Source organism: Protopterus annectens, chromosome 1.part0 (assembly GCF_019279795.1).
Source record: "Protopterus annectens isolate FY-2018-M chromosome 1.part0, PAN1.0, whole genome shotgun sequence".
In the NCBI taxonomy this organism is placed as follows: domain Eukaryota; kingdom Metazoa; phylum Chordata; order Ceratodontiformes; family Protopteridae; genus Protopterus; species Protopterus annectens.
In genome coordinates this window covers 449,107,772-449,134,351 of record NC_056725.1, presented here as the reverse complement: position 1 = coordinate 449,134,351, position 26,580 = coordinate 449,107,772, and the positions used below count along the sequence as shown (strand labels likewise).

The window sequence follows — 26,580 nt, the reverse complement described above, 5'->3', positions numbered from 1 at the left end:
TCCGGTTCTCTCCTATTTGCATGTGTTGCTCCAGTCTGGCATGATCTTTTCTTCTGTAAAGGCTCATTTGTCTGCTATTTCTGTCTGCCCTTTAATCCTCCTTTGCCTTCTTGCTTTGACGTCAAATAGTTTCTTAAATTCGCCCTACATCTTAGGCCCCCAAGGAAGCCTTTGCCTCCTCCTCCTTGGGACATTAATTTTGTTTTAGAAAAATTGACCCAGGCTTCTTTTACGCCTGCAGGTTCAGCTTCTCTGCAACATTGTACCTGGAAGACTGTCTTACTGCTTGCTCTTACTTCGGCTCAAAGGGTTTCTGAGCCTCAGGCCCTTATGACCATCCTGTCTTGTTTGTTTATTTTTTTTCACAGGGACAGGGTATCCCTTCGTACTAATCCTTCTTTTATGCCCAAGGTGGTCAATGAGTTGTCTTTGAATCAGGCAGTTCAACTCCCTTCCTTTTTTTCTTTCCCCTCAGTATGCTAGTGGAAGGGTCCTATATACCTTGAATTTGCACAGACAGCTCCGGTATTATTTAGATAAAACTAAGGCCATTCATAAATTTGGCCTGCCTTTTTTGCTGTTCATCCCATGACATTAGGTTTTGCTGTTTCTTAGCAAACCATCTCCACCTGGATATCTAAGGCCATTTCTTTTTGTTATTCTTTTTTATGCCAGATATCTGTCTACTTCATTAGAGCTCACTCCACTAGGGCTGTTCCTCTTTTGGTGGTTTCTTCAATGGGTTAGATAACAATTTCATCCTTGAAGCTGCTACTTTGTCTTTAGTGCATACCTTTACTAAGCATTATAAGTTGGATATGGTTTCTAAGGTTAGAGCAGGTTTTGCTCGAGCCATTCTGCATGGGTTTTTTGAGGGCTGTTCTCAGCCTTCCACCTCCTGATCCTTTTCTTGAGATTTAGAGATTTAGGATTGAGCTAATCCTAAACTCAAAGAAGACTAAACTCTTGCTCTTCATCCCAAAAACTATGTATCATCTTAAACCTTTCTCTCTCTTCAAACAGTAACACCCCCATCACAGTTGAAACCCATACGAAACTACTTGGGGTCATTATCGATGACCAAGTAAAATTTGACCTATATGGTCTCAGTAACATTAAAAATACCCACCAAAAACTTGGTCTCTACAGGAACAAAAACCTTTTATCCAGTAAAGCTGACAGCCCTATCCCATGCCTACCTACTACCAACCCTTCTTTATGGCTTCCAAATCCACACCAACTTACAAACTACACTTCTCTCTAAACTGGAATCCACTTACAACAAGGTAGCCAAATTTGCTGCTGAACACCCATACTATTCTCACCACTGCGTAGTACTCGGGGAAACTAAACTGGCTAGAGCTTCCCAACAACCTTCTCCTCTCTTAACTTCAAATAATTCACTCTGTTCTACATCAGCCCTCTTTCTGTCCCAGCATTAACTCTGTTCTTTTCCCCCTACACCCCACCTAGAACTCTTCGGAGCTCAGAACAACATCTCTTTTCTATATACAAGCCAAAGGTTAACATTGGCAAGAACCTCTACAGCTATTCCCCAGCAAACAGCTGGAATAAACCTCCATTACACATTCGAATTACTACATCTAAACGCCAGTTAAAAAATGCAGTGAAAAATCACCTAAGCAATGCAAGACTATGCCAGTGCAATTATCCCCCTGACTGACCTTACTCTTCCCTCCCTACTTGCCCCCCTTTCTCACTCCTCTGTCACCCAACTTCTTTTCTCAACCACTATACTTCTCTTCACTACTCCTTCATAGCACTTCTTCACCTTGCATTTTTTTGCCTTACTATGTCCTTCCAGAACATAAATGATGTATTTATTGTAAAATGCTAATTGAGTCTGTCACTCATGTTAAACTAAGCTACATTTTTTTTCTTGTGCGATACTATTATCACTATCTATGTATTATGTTACTTTAGTCAAAAAATTGACTTTGTTTTTGTGTAGCTTTTCTCCCCGGGTCTCCACTGAAAAAGGGTTCCAGCCCAGCTAGACTAACCCGGTCAACAAATGGAAAATAAATAAATACATTTTGTACTGTCCCTACTGTGAAGAACACTGCAAGAACACTGCAACAGTGATACAGAAAGACATAGTACAGTTATGTAAAGTCTTACTGTAATAGTAGATGTCCTTCTGTTCACTGATGCAGTATTCGCTCCTTCCCTCCAACCCCTTTTTTTTTTGGATTTTGTTTTGGTTCCCCTTTTGGGCGAGAGTCTCCTTTTTCTATCTGCATTTTCTACTTCTAGATGTGTATAACATTTTTTTATCCTTATGGAGACTGCTCTTTCTGGGGAAATTCAGTTCTGGTTAACTGCATCTGTACATCACCTTTATGCCCTATGTCCTGTGCAGGGAGCATATGTGTGACGTACTGAGCATACAAGATCTAAACCCTTTCCTATACTGTCTGGACGTTGGGCTATCCTTGGCAGGGGATACCTACTCTGAAGAATACTTTCCAACCGGGAAGAGAAAGACATCTGCTACTAGGTTTACCTTCATTTCGTCGAACATGGTCTGTGCGATGTCCTTCCATCGAAAGGACACCCGCATAGAACTCACAACGGCGACTACCATATGTTCGAATGGCTACAATGCAATGCATTTAGCCATTCAAACACATGGACAAATGTTGAAAATATGGTATTCAGCTAAACCAGTTTCGGCATTTGTACTCGGAGACTTTCCGTGATTCACGGTAATGCCTGCTTGCACAAACCATGTTCGATAAAGTGAAGGTAAACACTACTACTATGGTAAGACTTTACACAACTGTACTTTCTGTTAATGTTGTCAAATGTTTGCCTGCCCTGCACAAAACCACATTTTCCATATCTGTCAGTTTTGATAACACCTTACTCATTCTCTTAGCTTGTGTAGATGTAAACACTTTACGTTCTTTGTTAGAAGTTGAAATTGGTCTGTGTGAAGTTGGGTTTAAATGGTTCTTGCCCTCTCAAGGTAGTAAAGCCACCATAGCTGTTTTCTAAGTTGCTAGTAGAATAATTTTTTCCAATTTCATTTTTATTTATTGTTTAGTTTTACATAAAACACAAACATAGATGGATGTAAATTACATAAGAAAGAGACCGGATGACTTAAACATTGTGACTAAAGTAACTACAAATTAAAAATTCCAATAACTGTCTACAGTAAGTTAATAACCTTAGTTCCCCAATCTTCTTACATGTACTGTAATAAACTGAGATAGAATTTCTGTGCAAGAAAGAGCAAAGCAGTTAATTGTAAGACTGAGTGGAGGGGGGACTCTATACCAGTAAATATGTAAGAGTGCAACAGGCTATCTACACTATTTACAGCATAGATGCCACTAGGAGTAGGTTTTGGTCTTTTCTGGTGTCTGTAGTTATTTGTTTTATATTAGATCAGTTTAGGTGTGAAAACTAGCTACAGTCTTCATACAGTTAGGTTTGTAAGTGGACAGGGTTTTAATTATTTTGACAGAATGGAGTCAAGTAAGTTGTTCCAATACAATGTTAAGTTGTCAATCTCGCCTTCATTCTTGCTGGATGGGTTCGGAGCCGATCCTCGGCTCCGACTCGGCACTTGCTTAGCTTGAGAACTCCTTTTACCAGCTCGAGGCAACCCTATATCCCATGATGCAAGGCGAGACTACCCCAGATCTCGTTTGCCGCTTTGTGAAGAGGTCTCTTTTTTTGCCAGCTCAGGTGAGTTTGAATTTCAAGCAGTTTAGTCTAGGGTTTTTACTCTCCCTTTCTTCTTAGTGTTAGATAGTGTGTAGTTTTTTCTACAGCCCACCCTATTTCCCCTTAAATCTTAAGTTTAAATTGTAAAGTTAGAATTATTTTCAGTTGGGCCTAGGCCACCCTGTTCTTAATCCCTATCTGTGTGTGTGTTTTTGGGATTAATAGTGTGACTGTGCTGTGTGTGTGTGTATTTTTTCTTAGACTATGTCTAGGGAAGGAAAGGTCTCAGGCTTCAAGAAGTGTGACTCGTGCTGTCAGAAGATGTCTCTGACAGACGGTCACACTTCTTGCGTTTACTGCCTGGGGCCTTTACACCTGCAGGACTCCTGTGCCATATGTCATTCATTTAGCCAGAGAGTCCTGCAGGAGAGGAGGAACAAGTTAATCCTACGTGGCTTATTAAAGCCAGAAGGTTCACCCACTAAAACTGGGTCGGGTAAACCTTCCAAGCCACCTAAGGTTCAGGCTACAGTGGTAAAGCCTTCCCCGGTGACTCCGACTCCTTCGGAGTCGAGATCGGCTCCGGCTGGAGCCGATCTTTCTTCCTCTGATGTGGTAGTCTTGGTTCCTACCGGCTCCGACACTCATTCTACAGTTGCCTTGTCGGCTCCGGCTGGTGCCGACGTGTTATCCAGCATCGGAGCTGAAAAGTCTTCGGCTCCATCTGGAACCCAGAGGACGTCGGCTCCATTGGCTTCGTCCAAGAAGAGATCTCGGTCCCCTTCTTTGGAGTCGATTCACTTGGCTCCGAGGTCTCCTCTTTTGTCGGAACGGAGTCATCGGAGCCGATCTTCGAGATCTTCCAGGCTGTCTGACCACGATTTAGAGAGGGTGGTAAGCAGGCTGTTGAAGTCACAGGCACTAGCCCAAATGCTCCATAGCCCGTCCCAGCAGACTTCGGCTATTGCTCTTCCCCTTGAACTTCCGCCTCCGACTCTCCTCCAGAGTTTGGAGCCGGAGCTTCTCGGGACAGCGACCGTGTCGGCGCCGGAACCGATACATCCCCTTTCGGCTCCGTCGTCTTCGGCTCCGATCTCCTCCATGAGACCTTCCTTGGAGGGATCCGGTCATCGAGTTTCCCTTGTCTGCTCCGAGGGGGCTAGTGGCATCGGACCCTTGTCCGACCCCGCTCTCCCTCTCGGGGCTTCGGCTTTGGTAAGCTCGGCACCAACATCGGCCTCGGAGCCTTCTGTCTCAGTGGAGCCAGGAATTCCTGTTTCTTCGGAACGGGAGTATTCTGGTCTCCCTGGGAGGGGAGCCTTTGAGGTGATGAGGAATGTCCTGGCATCTGAGCCAGGTCAACGGTCCATCCCTTTAGCTCCTCCCTCTTCGGTGCCTGTTGATGTCTCTTGCCAGCCTCTTGCTCTCAGGCCCAGGGATCCATCGCCCCAGGTTTCCCCATTGGGAATAACTTCCTCTTCCGAGGTTTCTCCTGATCCTGCAGGGGAACCCCCGCGAAAGAGGACGTGTAAGAGGAAACACACAGACTCCCCTGAGACTATAACATCAGATACCGACTTAGATGAGTCGGAGGGTTCCCCTCGGTCCCCCTCTGAGGATGTCTCATTTTCAGACATCCTGGAACTCCTCAAACAGAGGGGGAACTGGCCTTTCATTGACCCCTCCGAGGATGAGTCGGTATACCTGGAGGCTTTTGGATCCCGACCCTCCACCTCCTGGGTGTCTCCGCCTTTCGACCCACTCATGCAGGTAGTGGCTCGGAAGGCGTGGGCGGCCCCGGATTCTGTGGAACCTGTCCCCAGGAGGCCATCCAAATTTATTACGACCCCTTCAGACAAGCAATTTCTTTCTAAGGGCGTCTCTGTGGATGCTATGGTGGTGGCGGCCACCAAGAAGGAACTTGCGGATCCTTCCGTGCCTGTCCATCCTCCTAACAAAGATTCTAGGACCATGGATAGGTATGGCAAGCGGATGTTTTCTTCAGCGACATTTGCTATGCGTTCGCTGAACTATCTTTGTCATTTCACCAGACTTCAAAGAGATATTCTCAAGGAACTAGGTGAAGTGGTTCAGGATCCTTCAGCTGCTGGGGCTCAGGACAAGATTGCCTCACAGCTAGCAATCCTAAATTCTTTAACCAACTCCTCCATGCGGCTAATATCCTATGCAGCCGATGGAGCGAGCAGAGCCGCAGGCACAGGAGTGGCTCTTAGACGTCAAGCCTGGATGTGGCTTTGTAATTTCGCGGACCCCTTTAAGGCGTCCTTCGCCAATACCCCCTTTGACGGTTCGGCTTTGTTCGGACCTCAGGTGAAGGAAACCTTGACCAGGTGTGAGCAAGACGGCAAAACTCTTTCTGCCGTAGGAGTCCATTTTTCCACCCCTTCTAGACCCTATTCCAAGGGTCAGAAAGGAGGGAAGATGTGGTTCCGCAAAGCCCAAGGAGCAGCGCCGGACACACGTGGTCAGTTTACCCCCAGAGGCAGAGGGGGTAACAATAATAGGCGCCGCCCTAGAGGCAGGGGGGGTCCCCAGAATCAGGGCAACAGGGAGCCTCTTCCTGATAAGCCCTTTCAGCATCCCTGAGGTGTTGCCCGACTGTCCACCCTTGGAGGCAGTCGGGGGAAGGATATCGCTGTACCCAGTAGCCTGGCGTTCCCTCTCACAAGACATGTGGGTACAGTCGATCATATCCGAGGGTTACAAAATCCCCTTCGAAAGGTATCCAGACTCGCCAATCCCTTCCAGACATCTCACCCGTCAAAGGGATTTGGCAAAACAGGAGGTTTCAAAGCTCCTAGGAAAAGAGCCGTCCAGACTGTTCCAGCAGACCAAGTAGGATCCGCGTCTACTCAAGATTCTTTTGGTCCCCAAAAGGACGGAGATTGGAGACCTATTTTAGACCTGAGCAATCTAAACAGATTTGTCAAGAAGGCAAGATTCCGGATGGTCACGCTTCAGTCCATTCTGCCCTTTCTGGGCAAGGACAACTGGATGTGCTCGATAGACCTTCAGGACGCGTACTATCATATAAAGATACACAGACGCTCCAGGAGGTTTCTCCGCTTTCGGCTAGGGACCAGTCATTACCAATTCAGAGCCCTGCCCTTTGGCCTCACTTCAGCCCCCAGAGTGTTTACCAAATGCATGGCAGTGGTCACAGCTAATTTGAGACGTCAAGGATTCCAGGTGTTTCCTTATTTAGATGACTGGCTCCTCTCCGCCACCACCAAGCATCAGCTTCTTCAGAGCAGAAACTACACTCTGCAGCTTTGCAAAAATTTGGGAATATCGGTGAATTTCGAAAAATCTTCTCTGCTGCCTTGCCAATCTATCACCTTTATAGGCGCAGAATTAAACACCGTCAGTATGTTAGCCAGACTAACAGATCAGAGAATTCTGGACATCCAAAAATACATTCGGATCTTATTGCAGAGCAGCAAAGTCAAAGCCAGATTGGTTCTGAAGGTTCTAGGTCTTATTGCTGCGGCCATTGTACTTCTACCATTAGCTCGCTTCCACATGCGTCTTCTGCAGTGGATGTTGTTCACTCAGTGGTCGTTCCAGAACCTTCCCATGAGGCACAAAATCTTGGTTACACAATCGTGCAGGACTCATCTAACCTGGTGGATATCTTCCCCTCTACTTCATCAGGGCCGACCATTTGTTCCCCCTCCTCCGGTTGCCACAGTCACTACGGATGCCTCTCTGATCGGGTGGGGGGGGCATTATCAGGGCAGGATGGTCCACGGGACTTGGCAACCCATAGAATACCATCTGCACATAAATGTCCTAGAGATGAGAGCGGTGCTTTTAACGTTGCAAGCCCTCAACGACTTTCTTCCCACGGGGACTATAGCAGTTCAAACGGACAACATGTCTGTGGTCTGGTACATCAACAAGCAGGGCGGGACCAGGTCCTATCCCTTGTGTCGAGAAGCTCTCAGACTTTGGCAATGGGCAATCTCCTCTCATCGGTTTCTGATAGCAACGCACATCCCCGGCAGGTACAACCTCTTAGCGGACAGACTGAGCAGAGCCATTCTCATGCCTCACGAGTGGTCTCTCAATCAATTGGTAGTGGACGAGATATTTCTGAAGTGGGGCACCCCCTGTTGCGACCTTTTTGCTACACCCCAAAACAACAAATGCCCGGACTTCTTTACTCTCTTTCCCCTACCAGGCCAACCCCTGAGAGAGACTCTAACCCAGGATTGGCCCCGGGGACTTCTGTACGCCTTTCCTCCTTTCCCCTTAATTCCACAGGTTATTCAGAAAGCTACCGTTTTGAGAGCCAAGTTGATTCTCATTGCCCCTTACTGGCCTCAACAAATTTGGTTTCCGACCCTACATCGTCACCTCCTGGTGCAGCCTTGGCATTTGGACCCAGTTCCGGATCTTCTGATCCACCAATCGGGTCAACAGCACCGGGCCATTCGTTCTCTCAACCTCACTGCTTGGTTGCTCCACTTCCTTCCCTAGCCAGGCTTCCTATGATCTCTGATCCTGTCAGAGATATCTTAATAGCTTCATTGAAGTCATCCACCAGAACGGTTTATGCTAGCAAGTGGCGACGTTTTTCCCTATGGGCAAATTCCAGGCACATTGATCCTTTTACTGCACCTGTGCATTCTGTTTTAGATTTTCTGGCTGAAGTCTTTCAGTCAGGATCTTCTTCATCAACAGTTAAAGTTCAACTGGCGGCAATTTCCAAATATCATGTTGGCTTGCAAGATCATAACATTATGTCGCATAGACTATGCAAAGCTTTTCTGAGAGGAGTTTTTCTCCTAAAGCCTCCAATAAAACATCCTCCTCCACAATGGGATCTGAACTTGATGTTAGCATCCTTGATTTTACCCCCCTTCGAACCGTCTGCTTCATGCTCCTTAAAGTTACTGACCTGGAAAACAATATTCTTACTGGCTGTCACTTCAGCAAGGAGGGTATCCGAAATTCAAGCTCTCTGCATCCGATGTTCTTCATTCCACATTGCTGCAGTCCTAACTATTGGGTAGTCCGCTGTCCAGTAGGCCCGAATACCAAAGTATATGGCTGACGTCGGTCAGGGCGCATTAGACTGACGTCAGTACGTCAGGGTACTAATGCGCATGACCGACGTCATATCCTCAGTCTTTTTTGCCGCATGGTCCGATGCAGAAGCAATTTTGCGAGTGCAGGTTGGCGTTCTGAAAGTTTCTGAAGTCAGAGTTTCAGACCGAATCAAAGTTGGCTAAGTACCCCGTTGGGGAATATTTTGGTTTTTTCTTGCCTCAGTATTTAACCGGATGTCAGAAAAAGTGAATAACTGTATTTCTTGTGGGAAACAGATACCTCATAGGGATTACCATACTTTGTGTATACCTTGTTTAGGGCCTGAGCACGACGTTGTTGGATGCCGTTCCTGTGCTAGATTTAACAAACGCACTATTAAGAGAAGGTTAGACTGTGCCAGGTTAGTTTTTGGGAAGCGTTGTAATTATAAAATGCCGCCGGAGGCTCGGCGCCGCTCGCCAAAAAGCGCAAGGACAAAGCAGCAAAGCCTAGAGTGGAAGAACCGACAGTCCCAGACGTCGGATCTTTAGAAGGCTCAGTGGAGCCGGAGGTTTTGCCAGGTGTTTCTTTGGAGTCTCAGGGAGAGACTTTACTGTTACAGGATGTATCCTCGCAGGAAGTAGGCCAGGCTGAGGGGGCTTCTCAGGTGGCTGTTCTTCCCTCTCTTCCTAAGGTGGTTAGAGCCTCCGCTTCTGTTTCCAAGGCTTCTTTGAGAGGCAGGCCAAGTTTAACTTCAGTGGGGGTTTCTCCTAGTGCTTCAGGGTCTTTGCCTAAGAAACATATGCTTAAAATGGCAGAGGATTTGATTACTATGATTAGAGGTTCTATGCCCCCTCCTGATAAGAGGCCTAGGGTGGAACCTGAGTTTGAGAGTTTTGAGCAATGTTCAGAGGCTTCTGAGTCTTCGGCTGAAGACTTGCAGGAGTATCCTCCTTATTCTGATTCTGATGTGGATGATTCTACTCCTTCAGCTTCTCCTCCTGAGGATTTTTCATTTTCAGAGACTCTGCATTCCATGAGGGAGCATTTTAAATGGGAAGGTCAAGATTTCTCTGATTCCAGGAAGAGGCTTAGGGAATTCTTGTTTTACCCCAGCATAGGCCTTTAGCTATACCTCCTGTTCTGAATGTGGTGGAAGATGTTTTTGCAGAGGCTTCCCTCAATCCTGATTCTTTGCCTCCTGCCCCAGTTAAACCGGATAGGTACTATAGGGTGCCTGAAGCTCATAAGTATATTTTTAAGAGTCCTAGGGCAGACCCGGAAACTGTCTCTCAGGGGCCTAAAGGTGTGAAGGCCTCTGTTGTTAAAAATCCTGTTCCTCCTGATAAAGAGGCAAGGGCTTTGGATAGATGGGGAAAGAAAGTGTATACTTCTTCCACTTTAGCCATGAGGGCGTTGAATTGTCAGTTTCACATGTTAAAATATCAGAATTATCTCCTTTCACAATTGAAATCTAAGGTGGATGCTCTGGCAGAAGGTATTGAGTGTAAAGAGTTGCAGGATTTAGTTCATGTGTCTGAACAGGTGGGTAAACATTCCTTGCAATGTGGTTTTGATGCTGTGCAGGCCTCCTCGAGGGTGGCTGCCACTGGTTCTGTTCTTCGAGGCATGCCTGGTTGAGAGATCAGAATTTAGCTGAGCATGTTAAAACAAGGATTTTGGATGCTCCTTTGCAGTCTGATGTGTTGTTTGGTTCGCCTGTGGAATCAGTCTTAAAGAAAATGGAGGACAAGGCTAAGTCTATGCAAACTGTTAAGGATTTTTTGCAGGTGCAGCCTCCGAAGTTTAGTAGAAATTGGCCTACTAAGGGATGGACTTATCCTGCTTATGATTCCCAGTCTAGGGGTAGGTCTAGACGTGGTAGGGGCAGAGCTCAAGGTTCTTTTAGGCCTAGGACAGGAGTTCCCCTGCTCAGACTTCTGGTGAGGGCAGGGGTCAGTCCTTTCGTAAGCAGACCCAATGACCTGCCTTTTCAGCTGCCAGTACATTCTCGCCTGGCAGCACCTTTGGGAGGAAGGCTGTCTCTTTTCAAAGAAAATTGGGATTTAATTACCCAAGACAGATGGGTTCTGGATATCATTCACCACGGTTACAGGTTTTATTTCCATACCATGCCTCCTTTCAAAGGCATGCCAGACATTCCTCCTCTACAAAGACAAGAGGCTCACAAGCAAATTTCTCTGTTGCTCCACATAGGGGCCATTCAGCCAGTTCCTGTGCCAGAAAGGGGCCTAGGATTTTATTCTCGCCTGTTCCTAGTACCGAAGAAGGGGAACACGTGGAGGCCAATTTTGGATTTATCTATCCTCAACACTTATCTGGACATTCCCAAGTTCAAAATGTTGACGTTACAACAGCTTTTACCTCTGCTGGGCAAGGATCACTGGATGGTAACTTTAGATCTCAAGGAAGCTTACCTTCATGTGCCTATAAGACTAAGTTGCAGGAAGTATCTGCGTTTCGAGCTGGAAATTCTCATTATCAGTTCTCTGCATTGCCCTTTGGCTTATCCACTGCCCAGAGTATTCACAAAGGTTCTGGCTCCAGTGATAGCTTACTTCAGGCTAAAAGGAATTCAAATCTATCCTTACTTGGGCGACTGCCTGATTCTAGCTCAAGAAAAGGAAGACCTTCTACAGCATTTGGATTATGTCATAGCAGTGCTAAGATGCCTAGGGTATTCCGTGAGCGAAATAAAGTCCAGTCTAGTACCCTCTCAAGACATGTGCTTTCTGGGTGTGAGACTGAATACAGCAGCCCAGATGGCCTTTTAACCCCGGACAAACAAAAGAATCTTTCCAGTTACTTCCATCAACTATCTCTTCAGTCCGGGCTGACTGCAAGGACAGTCCTTCAAGCCTTAGGGTTCATGGCATCTTGTATTCTGGTGCTTCCCAATGCCAAACTGCATATGAGGAAGCTGCAATGGTATCTCAAAAATGTATGGACACAGCACTGCCAGGATTTGGACACTGTCATTCAAATAATACCTTGCATTCAAAAGGAATTTTTGTGGTGGGCTCAGGAATGTCACCTAAACAAGGGACTCTCTGTGACCCGGCCAGAGGCGAGTCAGATTCTAACGACAGATGCCTCAGACATTGCTTGGGGAGCTCATCTAAATGGAAAGTGGATACAAGACCAGTGGCCTGCCAGACTACAGCATCTACATATCAACATGAAAGAGATGTTAGCAGTCCAGTTTGCATTAATGGCTTTCAAGGAGTTACTTCTTCCAGGGCAGGTGTTGATTCTAACAGACAACACAACTGTCATGTGGTACATCAACAAACAAGGGGAACACATTCTTACCCATTGTGCAGGCAAGCAATGATTTTATGGGAGACTGCGCTCAGCTTGCAACTAACTCTTCAGGCAAGGTTTCTGCCGGGAGCACAGAACTCCTTAGCAGATGTGTTAAGCAGACAAATCATGGATCCCCACGAGTGGAAACTGGATCTTCATGTATTTCAAAATTGACAGTGTCATGGGGAACTCCAGACATAGATCTGTTCGCTTCTCCACTAAACCACCAGCTGCCAAAGTTTTGCACAAAGAGGTTTCATCACACAGCTTGGAAAGTGGATGCTCTTTCTTTCAGTTGGAAAAATCTTCATGTGTATGCTTTTCCACCTCTGCCTCTTCTCCCAAAGGTGCTTCTAAAGGTCAGACAAGACAAGCCAAGGATGATTTTAATAGCTCCAGATTGGCCTCGGCAGCACTGGTACCCATTACTGAGGAGTCTGGTAAGGAAGCCTCCATGGCCTTTACCCTTGATTCCACACTTGTTGTCTCAGAGGGACGGTCACCTGCTCAATGTCAAGCTTCAATCTCTTCATCTAACAGCCTGGCATATTCTGTTTTGAAAGACAGCCGGTCTCAACTTCCTCAACAAGTTTTAAATGTGATTATGGAGGCCAGAAGACCTAGTACAAGGAAAGTGTACGCAGAAAAATGGAAGAGATTTTTATTTTGGAGTGCAGCAAACAATTTGGAGATTTCTGAGCCTAATTTGAGTGTGGCTCTTCAATATCTTACTGAGTTATTGGACAAAGGTTTGTCTTTCTCTTCCATTAAGATTCATGCTGCAGCAATTTCAGCTCACTATGATTGTGACCCACCATTGTTTTCGCATCCTTTGTTCAAGCAATTTCTTAGAGGGGCAAAGAATATAAGACCCCCGTAGAGCTCCTACTCCTGCTTGGGATCTCAATTTTGTGTTGGAGAAACTTACTCTACAACCTTTTGAGCCTGCGGCTACTGCTGAATTGAAATATTTGTCATGGAAGACTGCTTTTTTGTTGGCCATTACTTCTGCAAGAAGGGTTTCTGAGTTGCAGGCCCTTATGGCGGTAGAGCCTTTTTTGATTTTTCATAAGGATAGGGTATCTTTACGTACTAATCCTTCCTTTATGCCTAAGGTGGTTTCTAGTGTGGCTTTAAACCAAACTATTCATTTGCCTACTTTTTATGCAGCTCCCCAAAATAAAGGGGAAAAGATTTTGCACACTTTAGATGTACATAGGCAATTGCGTTATTATTTGAGCAGGACTAAGGATTTTAGGCAGTCTCAGCAGTTGTTTGTTTCTTTTGCTTTGGGTTCGCAGGGCAAGCCTGTGTCAAAACAAACTATTTCTAGGTGGATTGGGTTTTGCATTGCATTTTGTTATTCCCATCATGGCAAGGAGATTCCAGCTGGAATTAGGCCTCATTCCACTAGGGCTACTGCCACTTCTACAGCATTTCTAAGGGGGGTGGCCACTAAGGATATTTTGGAGGCAGCTACTTGGAGTTCAGTGCATACTTTCTCTAAGCATGATCACCTTCCTCTCTACTCTAAGTCTAGGGCTGGTTTTGCCACAGCTATTTTGCAAGGCATGTTGTCAGCTCCTGCTTCCTTATGATTTGCCAGCCTCCCTTACCTCTGCTTTGGGATTCTACCCAATAGTTAGGACTGCAGCAATGTGGAATGAAGAACATAGTACAGTTTTGTACCTACCATAAATGTAGATGTTCGAGGATCCACATTGCTGCAGTCCAATTTACCCTCCCTCCTTCCCCTCTGTGTTTAAGGGTGGTTGTGTAGGTGAGGTTATATTCTGGTAATTTTGTATATATTGTACATATTTTTGGTGCAGGTATGTTTGGAATTTTTGGTTTTGGCCTTAGCTTTTCAGGGTCTTCTGACATCTGGGGCAAGAAAAGACTGAGGATATGACGTCGGTCATGCGCATTAGTACCCTGACGTACTGACGTCAGTCTAATGCGCCCTGACCGACGTCAGCCATATACTTTGGTATTCGGGCCGACTGGACAGCGGACTACCCAATAGTTAGGACTGCAGCAATGTGGATCCTCGAACATCTACATTTATGGTAGGTACAAAACTGTACTTTCCCCTTACTTGGTTTTTCACAAGGACAGGGTATCCTTGAGAACAAATCCATCTTTTCTGCCCAAAGTTGTTTCTCAAACTAATATTAATCAATCCATCGATCTACCAGTTTTTTTCCCAAATTATTCTGACAGAGCTGAACAAAAACTTCATTTTTTGGATGTCCATCGTCAGCTCAGATATTATTTGCATAGAACCAAACAATTCAGGAAATCAGATCAATTATTTGTCTCCTATGCAGAAAATAGGAAAGGTCTCCCAGTATCAAAAGTGACCTTATCCAGATGGTTGTCTTCCGCCATTTCTTATGTGTATTCGCTCAGAGGCAAGCAACTACCCTCAAAACCGAAGGCACACTCAACCAGGAGCCTATCCACTTCTACAGCCTTTCAGGATAGGCTACCCATTGATACCATTTGTGCAGCAGCTACTTGGGCCACTCCTCATACCTTTGTTCATAGGTTCATAGGTTCATACTAGGCTATCTGCCCAAGGGCATTTATAAGCCTAGCCCATAGTTATGTGGCTTTTGCCACCCCTTTAGTTTGAATAAAAACTATGCCTATCATTTTGCTGTGCCTCTGTCAAGCAGTGACACTGAAGTAATCCCTGGGGTATATCTGCGATCTCCCATCCATTGGTTAAGATTCCTCTTGAACAAGGCCAGCGAGGTGCTCTGCCTCACATGTACCGGGATTTTGTTCCACAGCATAGGGAGTCTCTGGGTGATGAATCTGTCCCTCCAGCACGTTCTATTTATAACCGTGTCAAGGTTTAAGTCTCCGCCTTGTGGTTCTGAGGGATCTAGATTTTTGAGGTGAAGCATATTCATCAAATCTGGGTTTGACATGGCCTTATATGTCAGGCACAGGTCACCTCTGAGCAAGCGGTATGAGACTGAATAGAGCTGGAGTTCTTTCAGTCGGGCAGCATAAGACATATTTTTGAGACCCTTTATCCTTTTGGTGAGGAACTTTTGGGGCCTTTCAAGCTACAGCAGGTGTCTGATCAGATACATTCCGAACGGGGCATTGTACTCAATCATAGGTCTAATGAGTGATGAGTACAGGGGGACGATGACCTCCCTTGATCTAGATGTGAATCCCTTCATGATCAGGTGGGCGATATAGAAGGTTTTCCTAACTACTTTAGCAACATGAGTGTCAAACGAAAGGCTACTGTCAACCTGGGTCCCCAGATCCCTGATGACTTTTTCTGTGCTCAGTGGATTGCCACCTATATGGTAGCTAGGGGTAACCTTGTTTTACCCGAAGGGTATGACTATGCATTTTTTGGCGTTTAACTTTAGGCCATGGCTCTGACACCAGTTATCCGTTTCTGTGAGGCCCTTCTGGAGGATATCTGTGTCAGATGTGTTTTCGACTATGGTGCCCAGTTTGCAGTCATCTGCAAACTTTGTCAGCCATAACCCTCCTGTGTTTGCTTGTACTTCAGAAAAGTAGATGCCGAACAAGAGTGGACCCAGGACTGAGCCCTGTGGGACACCACTTGCGACAGGCTTTGAGTCTGACATGGCTCCAGCAACTCTGACCCTGTGGGTTCTGTCACTTAGCCAGTTTGCAACCCATCTTGTGATGTATGGGTTTACATTCAAGCTGATGAGTTTTTCGATGATACCTGAGTGGGGTATTGTGTCGAAGGCCTTTGCCAGGTCGAGGTAGGCTGTATGGACTGCCTTTCCCTCGTCAATGGCCTTGGTCTCTTGTCTCTCATTATAAATTAGATTTGGCCTCCAGGGACAGAGCCAGTTTTGGTTCCACAGTACTCAAGAGTCTGTTCCGTTGAGCCACCCGGGATACAGGTGCTAGGGACGCGGTCCCATCCAGCAAGAATGAAGGCGAGATTGACAACTTAACATTTAGAAGTTATGTACCTACCATAACGTTCCATGTTAGTTGTCTTCTCTCGCCTTCTTTCTTGCGTCCCTCCCTCCTTCCCCCTGGCCTGGACAGATCTTGAAGAGTTTCTCTGTATCAGATTCACTCTCCTTAGTTCTTTAGAGAGTCTATCTTTAGAACTTTTTGCCTAGTTCTGCTAGGCTAGTTTTGCTCTTCCTTTGGGATTAGTATTATTGGCAGGGTTATTTAGCTACCAAACGAGATCTGAGGTAGTCTCGCCTTGCATCATGGGATATAGGATTGCCTCAAGCTGGTAAAAGGAGTTCTCAAGCTAAGCAAGTGCCGAGTCGGAGCCGAGGATCGGCTCCAAACCCATCCAGCAAGAAAGAAGGCGAGAGAAGACAACTAACACGGAACGTTATGGTAGATACATAACTTCTAATTTTGAAGTATGGTCTTTTTGCATTATTTTAGTTAGTAGTTTATGTGAAGATATATGTATTTTATAGCCATATTTGTAAAATTTTCCCAGGAAATTTTTGTTTTATTAAGCCAGTTTTTAGCTTTGAAATATTTGATCAAGGTACATAATGTTATTAAAACATGTTTGCATAGCCCTGAGAGAGATTCAGGGATTATGTGAAGAATTGTAGTTTTCCATGAGAAGGTGGTCCTTTCATAGCCCATCTTTTCAAGTTTTATTCTGAGAGAGCACCAAAGCTTATATATTCTTACAACTCCACAAAATGTGGAGTATATCGGCATTAGAAACTGGACAAAAAGGGCAGGTATGAGATTTCTTGCATCCAAATTTATTTAGAACAGCGGGAGTATGGTAAGAGTCATTTATCATGATTTGGTATATTTTAAATTCTTAAATGAGGTTAGTTTTAAAGTGTTCTGTATTGCTTCATATTTTTGATCTAGTGAGATATTTTTGTCAATCTCCGTCCAGTATTTGGAATAGAGGGTTGAAGATTGATATTTGATTTGTGTTATTAATTTATAGACTTGAGAGATCAAAGATAAGGTGTTTATGATTATTTGGGTTGTTTTTATCTCTTGTTCACCAATATTTGTGTTTGTGAATTTCATTTTTGTTAGTGATCTAAGTTAAGTATAGGGTCACTCTTTCTTGTTGTGCCTAAGTTTTTCCTTAGTTGGTCCATGCTAAGATTACCCATATGAAATAATTGCCATATTGTAATATTTTTAATTTGTGGTGAATTGTTGAGGTCATTCATTTTATTGTTCATTTTCAGGTTGGGATTCAGATGTATGGATTGTAGGAGTTCAAGTGCTTTTTCAAGGTGTAAAGATATAATTAAATTACGAAAGGAAATCATTTTATTTTTAATTAAAGGGTGTAATTTGAATATGAGGCTGTAGTTAGGGTGTAAGTAAGGTATAACTTTGGGATTTATGTGTATAGAGCTTGTTTGCTTAAACCATAGTTTAACCCAGATGGGGGTCCATGATTGTCAGGCAGTGTCATAATTAGACATTTTAATAAGTTGACTTTCGGTAATGATAGAGTGATATTGTTTAAAGTCTGGGAGTCCAAGCCCTCTTTTATCTTTGGGATATATTAGTTTTTCATACTTTATTCTAGTTGTTTTTGGAAACCATATGAATTTTGATAGGGCTGTTTTTGTTTTTTGAAAGAAACATTTCAGAATTTTTAGATTAATGGAATTTAGATGGAAGAGAATTCTGGGCAAAATGTTCATCTTAATAATTGCCACCATTGATAAGGGGAATAGATTTATATTCTTCCATCTATCAACGTCTGACTTAATTTGTTCCCATGATTTTTGAACGTTTGTTTTCTGTAATTCCTTGTGGGTATGGGCAAATTTTATGCCCAGATATTTTAGGTTGTAAGTAATTGGAAATTTTGCAGTGGGAAAGTACGATTCTTTATGGTTAATAGGGAAGATGAAAGATTTTGAGTTATTAATTTTATAGTTGGTTATACTCGAGAAATCAAGTGAGTTTAAGATTTTATGTAGGTCTGTGTTAGGTAGTTCGAAATAGATATTTAGGTCATCTGCAAAAGCCGTGTATTTTAGTTCAGTGATGTTTATTCTGGGAATATGGTGGTATGTTTTCTGGGTAATGAGAAGTAAGAGAGGTTCTAGGTAGAGACTGAACAGGTGTGGAGAGAGAGGACATCCTTGTCTGGTTCCGTTTGTGATTTTAATGGGTTGTGATATAGTTTTTTTGATGAATAGTGTTTTGGAAGCTCTTTGATATAATATTTTGATAATGTTAATAAAGGATTTTAGGATGTTAAACTATGGCATGGTTTGAAATACGAAGTTCAGGTCAACATTATCAAAGGCTTTGCTGGCATCTACAGTTAAGGCGCATCTATGATGTTTATCTTCTGCTAATAAAATTATTGATACATCAAGACTAAGGGTGTTGTCACATACCTGTCTCTGTTCATAAACCATAGTTATTCTGGGGATATTGTGGTGATCACTTTTTTCAACCGATTGGCTAAAATAGAAGTTAGTATTTTTATGTCTATGTTGATGAGGGCTATGGGTCTATATTGGTTTTGGTATCAGAATTGTTTTGGAATTTTTTAAGGATAAGTTTGTGATACTGTGCAGTATAATATAGTTATATATTTTGAGTAAAATTTTATATAATTGTGAAATTAATTTCTGGTAAAAACTCAGCAGTAAGTAAAGCCGTCTGGGCCCGGTGCTTTGTTGCTTTTTAATTTATTTATTGCTAGTTTGATTTCGTCTGCGCTGAGGAGATTGGCTAAGAAGTTGTTTTGTTCATCAGTTAAGCAGGGGAATTTGAGGTAGTTTAGGAATTTGTCATATAATTCCAGCTGAACTTGTTTATGAGAGTTATACATATTATTGTATATTTCAACAAAAGAATAATGTCCAAGTTTTTATAAATAGTATTACCTTTATAATCTAATTCTGAAATAGTAGGAGGTCCATTTTTTTTAATATTATTCTTGCCAATGTTTTGGATGGAGTTTGAGCTCTTTCAGAGTATTTGTATAAGAGTTTTAGTTCAGAAAAAGATTGTTTTTACAGTTAGAGTATACATTTCTTTCTGGATTGTCCTTATTTTTTCTGCTAGATCAAGGGAGTAGTTATTTTGTAATTTTAACTCAACCTCATTCAGTTTATTTTCCAGTAACTGTTTTTGTTTTGGTTCTTGTTTTTTATAAATAGTTTTTGAATGAGAAAACCTGTAATCATAACTTTAGTAGCTGCCTATCGGATGTCAAGAGGGATGCTGTTTGTAGATGAGTCTTGTCCCAGTTGGGCTATGACTATATTGATTTCTTCTGTTATGTCATCCTTCCTTAGTAGATTGAGATTCAACAACCATTTAACAGTGCCACTCTTGTTTGTTCTTACATACGAGAGATTAATGGTAAATGAAATTTTTGAGTGGTCTGAAATTGATCTTACATCTTTTGCATAATTGAGAATTTGGTTGGAGAAGGATTCTGAAATCAGGAAGAAGTCAGTTCTAGACCATGCCCTATGTGAAGCTGAGAAATGTGTGTATAAATTAGATGGATTCTTTTGTTCCTGAATTTTGTATGGGTCTATTAGGTCGAAGTTATTTATTAATTCTTCTAGGTCTATTGTTATTTGTGGTGATTGTTTTCTGGCTTTATTTGAGGAATCTTTGGCTGGGTCTATGAGAGTGTTCCAATCACTCCCAATGATGAAAAATGATTTGGGAATGCAAGTAGTATATTATAAATGTCATTAATAAATGTTTGTTGATTAGAACAAGGGCTGTATACATTAAGAAATAATATAGGTTTATTTATTTGGAGATGGAGACAAGAGCATTGACACCATCAACTGTTTATGTTGGTTATGTGGGAAAGATTTTTTAATTAAGATAGCTGTACCTTTGCAATTGGTATGGTTACTGGCTGAAATAATCTGCTTGATCCATTTTCTTTCTCTGTCTTTGTCTCATTGGTCAAATGAGTTTCTTGTAAAAAGATGATGCTGGATCTAGATTGGTATATTAAATGCATTACTAGGGTCTTTTTCATCTTATCCTGAAGACCGTTAATGTTCCAGGAGTCAATTTTAATTAATATGATATTAATATATTTAAGTATAGCTGGTAGAATATTTTTTTAACAAAACCTTCCAGAAAGTTTCTTCCCTCCTGACTTCCACAGGAATACCAGTTCTTCCTGGCAAACTTCCTTGTTGATTGGTCATACATCACCATTTTTATTTTTATCTCATCCCCTCCCATTTTAGCTATTAACCCTTGAGCCTCGTCCTCCTCTAACTTCAGGGTATTTAAGTCTTCTATAAATATTTCCATTAATGTCTTTTTTGATATCCTTATTCCTCTCCTGTTTACAGATTTTCACAGAAATTATGAAATATGTCTTGTATCTCTCTGCAGGACTTTGGTTATTTTTTTATTTATGTATTTTTTTGTCATAGGCTCCCTAAGTCTTTTTGCTGCTGCCTAAGTCATTGTGCTTATGGTTTTTGTGCTCCAGGGTTTCGTCGAAACATACTTGCTTAAAAGCAACCTTTCTAAACTTATCCCTTATCCTTCAAAACATTAGTGACAAAGTGGAAATTATCATCTTAAAGGAGTCTTTAAACTTCCAGTGTTCTTCTCTTCTTGCAGAAGTTTAGTTCTAATATCCAAACTGCATGCTATGCAAAGACACTTTGCAGTTTATCCATTTATTTCCTCTTCTCTCTTTCTTGCTGGCTGTCTTCTTTATTTTGACCTCCCAAAACTAGTCTTTGGTTCAAGTCCAAGCTATTCTTGTTTTTTTTCTAGTCAGCTGCTGGGCTTTTTTCTGTTACTCAGTCATTTTAGTTTGAAACACTGGGAAATACTTTACAGGTGTGTTCTGTTTATGGGATCTGCCATTATCAAAGGAATGACAAACAGAATCCCATTCTACTTGCTGGCTCACATTTTGGGTAAACTATTTTATTTCCTCCTTCTTCAGTCCTGCAACCAAAAATGTCTTTGCTTCTTCCGAAAAAAAATATTCTGAAGTCAACTAGATATAGCAACTTGAGATGCATTTCTGTTTCTCGACGTCCTTTAATTGTAAGCATAAACTTGGTTACTCACCGTACATCAAACAGAAGATAAGCATTTTCCACAAACACTCAGATGTTCCCTGATGTTGAAACAGGGGAGGAGCTGAAGAAACAAGGAGAGACTGGGATTTTGGATGTAGGCCTTTAAGGAAAATAACAGTAATCATACAGAATATTATATTCATAAAGCAGCAGAAAGTATTCTAAGAACTAAGCCAAACACAGGAATGGAGAAAGGAGATTCTGCCAAAAGGAATGACTGCAATTATGTATATAGACAATAGGCAAGAGGGGGCTGGAATTTATTGGGGAAAACTGGCAAAGGAACCAAGGTATTGGAAACAAATAATTAGAGAGGGAAAGGTGATAGAATGAGAAGAAATAATTTATTTGGAGTGCAGGTTAGAGATTGCCTTCCTTATCAAGGACTGATATCAGAGTATAGGCAAAGAGAAAGAAATAAGAGAGTCCTAAATGAAAGACCAGCACTGGTAGAGTTTTTTAGAACAACCTAGAACTGAAGCTGCCACTAAAAAGTAATAATTAGTAGAGCATGTAAAATATAGCTTGATAACTGTAAGAATCAATCAGAAGAGGTTAGAAGTGATTGGGAAGAGAGTTTGGATAAGCAATTCACAAAGAAACAATGGTAGGATATGTGTATGTCTCCCACATATGCAACAAAATCTGGAAAATGTAGGATTTTTGCTTGGAAATGTTTACATAGATATTTTATACCCCAAGTAAACTCCAGAGAATTTTTCCTCAGGTAGATAGCAAATGCCGAGGTGTGATGGGGAAGAAAGAGGTAACTGGGAACATATTTTCTGGGAATGCAGTGAGTTGGCAGACTTTAAGCATTCCCTGTGAATGCACTGTCAGAGATGCTTGCTGGGAAGATTGGTGTGACGAGGGAGATGATTTTTCTGAGCTATGATACAGAATCGGAATTGCCTAGACATGTAAAGCCTTGCTGTCTCCAATTATTGAAATCAAAATCTAAACCAACTGTATTAGAAGTAGTGAATATAGTAAGAGAGATAAAACCACTGGAATTGATAGGAGAAAACTACATAGGAAAAAATGGAAATTGTGGAAATAATATATACGAGGAGGAATAAGGTTTAAAAGAAGGCAGGACTTGAATGAGCCATGTAATGTTTAACTGAAAATTATTGGGTAGGTTATAAGTGATATATAATGTTTGCAACTGGGAGTATGTCAGTATGATTTGTGAATGCTTGCAGGATTGTGTTGGTGTGGTTCGTTTTCATTTACATACATATATTATTGCTTATGTCATAAGTGATGGTTTAATAAAGATGTTTCTTTTTTGAAAAAGGGGGCAGGAATTTAATATTTTATGTAATGTTGCTTAGGTTATATGATATATAGCAGTATATGTGGAGCTTAATGTCTGTTAATTTTAACTTGTTAATACAGTTTGATTGCTTTAATATAAAATGTAAATATGCCTGTGTCACAAGTGATAATTCAGTAAAGGTGTAAAAAAGCACTAAGATGTTCCCAATTAATAATACTTTGCCAGTTTGGCACAATTTTATCAGAAACTGCTGCTACTGCTGATATGACAGCATATTTACTTCTATAGGTCTTGGTTTCTTTTTCATGGTCAAGTATGGAGCATATACATGGTGTGCCCTTTCAATTAACAAATCCTGCTGTGGAATGCTAGTCAGATTGCTTATTTGTACTTTCATAAAATCAGTGTAGTCTGTTCTTACAGTTTCTTTAGTACAGCAAAAAATGTCAGTCTTTCTCTGCATGCTCTCTTCTTGCTTTACTGTGTTATAGGTCCATAGGTAAGTAGTAGACCAGCTGCCCTTGCGGGCTATTTTAAGCCTAGCCAGTTTTGGTTTTTGTGCTCAAAGTAACCTATCTCATTTGGTTACAGAATCGACTTACCCATGCCATGGTCAATAACTATACATTACCCTAATGAGAATAACTGGGATCATATTGTGGATAATTTGACGGGGATCTGTGCATGTGATAAAGTATTTAGGAGCGCTCCTTCTACCCATTAATAGCACAGGTGGCAGTTCTGGGGTAAATGTTCTGTTTTCCATCCATAGATCCAAGTTGGACTTGAATATGGACAAGGATGAACTTTGTTTTATGTGAATAGGGAGTCTGTTCCAGTGCAGCTGTGTCCTCTGTGAGATGTACTTGTCCCTCCAAATCATTTTGTTGATGTAGAAAAGGTGTAGATCCCTAGACCGAGTATTTTTGATGCCATTTGACTTGCTGATGTGGATTAGATCCGTAAGTATTGGAACAGAGGATGTCTTGTATGCCAGACAAAATTCACCTCTTAGCAAGTCTGTAGGATACCAAGTATAGTGACAGGGTTTTGAGTCCGTCCATGTAGGACATGTTGTTTAGGTCTTGTATATTTTAATAAGTTATTTATGTGGATGTTCCAGTTGTTGTAACTGTCTGGATAGGCACATGCCAAAGGTGGCATTATATTCAGTCACTGACTTAACAACCTTTTACTAACTGTTTTCCAGAAATTCTGTTTTTACAGTCGGAGAGCTCTAATCAGTCTGTTGTCAGCATGCAGCCATCTTGAAAGTCCCCTATATGTAGACCACATATTGAACTTCTATCTTGTGGGTTTAGTAGTTTTTAGAATATCAGTTAGATCAAGAGTTGATTTTCTGTGAATGTTTGTAGTTCTGTCCAGGAGAAATACACATAATGATGGACAATGGAATTATGAAATATGGGCATTAATGCTAATGCAGATGTTTGTGATTTTTTTATCTGATTTCCCATTTCTTTGAATATTTTAGCTTGCCAAAACAGTATTTGTTTCTGCAGTCCCTCATAGCCCATCTGTAGAATAATAGACAGGACTAAGTTGTGTTGGGAAGTGTCTCTTACAGATGGTCTGCCTTCTAACTGCCATGGGATGTGATAGCATCCATTTGACTTAAGACCAAAAGAGCCTTGGATTAATTGTCACATACCCATCTGTATGTGTGTACGTATATATATGTGTGTGTGTGTGTGTGTGCGTGCATATGTGTGTGTGTGTGTATTTATTTATATATTTATATATATATATATATATATATATATATATATATATATATATATATATAGATATATATATATATGAGTGTGTTTGTATAAATACTGTACATGTATTACCACAGGGAGCGCTTCACAAAAGGAAGACGTCTGAAATATTGATCTTGTCATCTTGTGGCATTGTCAATTTTATCTTATTTCCTGATATATGTAGCTTGAGTTGTTCAGGTGAGAGGGGCTGCATTAATTAGGTTATTAAAAGAACTGGGGAGGGCCAGCAATTGTCACTGTAACGTAAGCAACAAAATTGATTTGAGGGGAGTAAATGATGAATATGGGTTTTTTTTAACATTTTTAGAAGTTTGTTAAGTAAACCTAATAATGTGTTTTTCACTCTCCCCCACAGGACACTAAGTGTTCCAACACAGGCGGAAATTCGTAAAGAATGTCTGAAACTCTGGGGAGTGAGTAGCAAACTTTGCCGTAGAGCTTTCTGTTTATTTTGCGCCAGCATTCTGCATATATGTTGAGATCCATTCATAATGGCAGTACTAAGTTTTGATTTTAGATATTTGGATTGAGGGGAATGCCTCTGATGCATGATACTCACAAACTGTATAGTGAAGATCATTAGTTGCATTCATCTGCCTGTTGTACTCCCATCATTGTGTTTGAATTTCACAATGAGATGATACATTCTTTTTTTTCCCTGATGTGTTATAACTCAGCTTTAATTCATTCATTCATTAATTCATTCATTGTTATTTTATATAGTTTTCTGTATATTTTCATTTGTTTGTGGTGAAGAATATATTTTCTTTTTCCCAAATTAGTCAATTTTCCAGCAAGGTACTGTTTATCAAGCTATTAATCAAAAAACCTAGATATTCTAAAAGCAGATTCATTGAATTTATATAGTTAACCATATTCATGCAGGCAATGACTGCAGTATGTAAAGACTTCTTGGACTCTCCTTGTCTGCCCATCTCATTTTGTTACCAGTTTCAGTAAGCAGCAGAAGCTAGTTAACAGGTTTGTTTCCTTTTTCCCTTAATCTAAAAATAGTTTTATTTTATGTCTATTATTAACCCCTTCTGTTTAAAAAGACATGCAACCTTTTTCAGAATGATTGCTTGGTGCTTCCACTGTCGGTAAACATGAAAGTAAGTAATAGTAGAGGATATCCAGCTTTGCATATGGTACTGTTTTGTTCAGCCTAGTGTAATTTTACATACAGTGTCTATATACTGAAGATTTTACATAATTTACTTAAGTCTACTAATAGCAGCTTGTATATGATTTACCTTCATTTCTTTCCTGCTTGTTTTATCTTCTGTTTTTAGGTGTTTTTTTTTCCTTTATTGTCTGACAATCTGTTGGTCTTGAACTAATTTCTTCTTCCACCATCGGGGAGTTCCCAGTACAGCAGCAAGAACCAGCTGGAGGTGTCTGTCATTCAACCAGTCATGGTGGTGACTGCATTCATGCCTTCATATGTTTAAACTGACGTCTTTTATGCCTCAGCTTCAGTGTGTGGCTGCTGTCACTGACACTTGTACCACTGCAAGACCCTGTAGTGTTATTCCCTGTTGTATGCATAATTCAGCATACATGCTAAAGAGGACTTTAGTCACTTGTTTGGTATAGCCAGCCCTATGTCCCAGGTCCTGCTCGCTTTTGGCATCTGCAGGTCTCTGCTTGCATGGTGGCAATCAAACAAATAGGAACCACCTGTCTTCCCCTTGGATGAACAAGCTAGCATCCACTGCTCACACCGATCCTTCTTTTCTGTGTTGCTGTTTGAAATCATGTCATCTGGGTCATAGTCTAGGCCAGCGATGGCGAACTTATGACACGTGTCAAAGGTGATACACCACGATGTTTTGGGTGACACGCCAGTGTTCAAAACCTGAGTTACCAAAGAAACTGAACAAACAGAAATCTAAGAAATATGTGACCCTGCACCACCCAGAGCTTAAAATTGATTCTCACCAGCCGTATCAGCACATCATCTGTCATCACGGCAGCCGCACAGTTCATCTGTCTTCTAACCACTGCAGAGGAAGCTCATTTTCAAGGCACAACTGTGAAATCTACAACTGCAGTCTCCAAATGAGTGGGTTTTTTTGAAATCATCTTTTGCATTTGTTGCTCATTGAAGTTCATTGAATTATTTTGTGCTAGGAGCCAGTTCAACAACACTGCTGCAGAGGTAAGGAAGTTATTAACCTCAAAGACTGTTCCGGTATATTGTCTCCAGAGTCTGAAGAGGGCAGTGCTCACATTGTTTTCTCTTCCTGGGTACACTTCTGCAAAGGGCAGGTAGTCTACATTTCTAAGCATGTGCTGTTTAATATTCCTATCAACTGTCCCACTTAATCTCTCCTAAAACTGCTGACAT

At 41.8% G+C, this 26,580-nt stretch overlaps 1 protein-coding gene across 1 annotated transcript in view; it reads left to right on the top strand.

Annotated features, from left to right (window-relative positions):
- The window catches only part of CMTR1 (cap methyltransferase 1), a 2,799,821-nt gene that overhangs the window by 1,759,951 nt on the left and 1,013,290 nt on the right, over positions 1-26,580 (top strand). Inside the window, exon 15 of the mRNA XM_044060367.1 lies at positions 24,586-24,643. Within this exon, the coding sequence (XP_043916302.1) occupies positions 24,586-24,643 (58 nt within the window). The remainder of the gene's footprint in view (positions 1-24,585; positions 24,644-26,580) is intronic.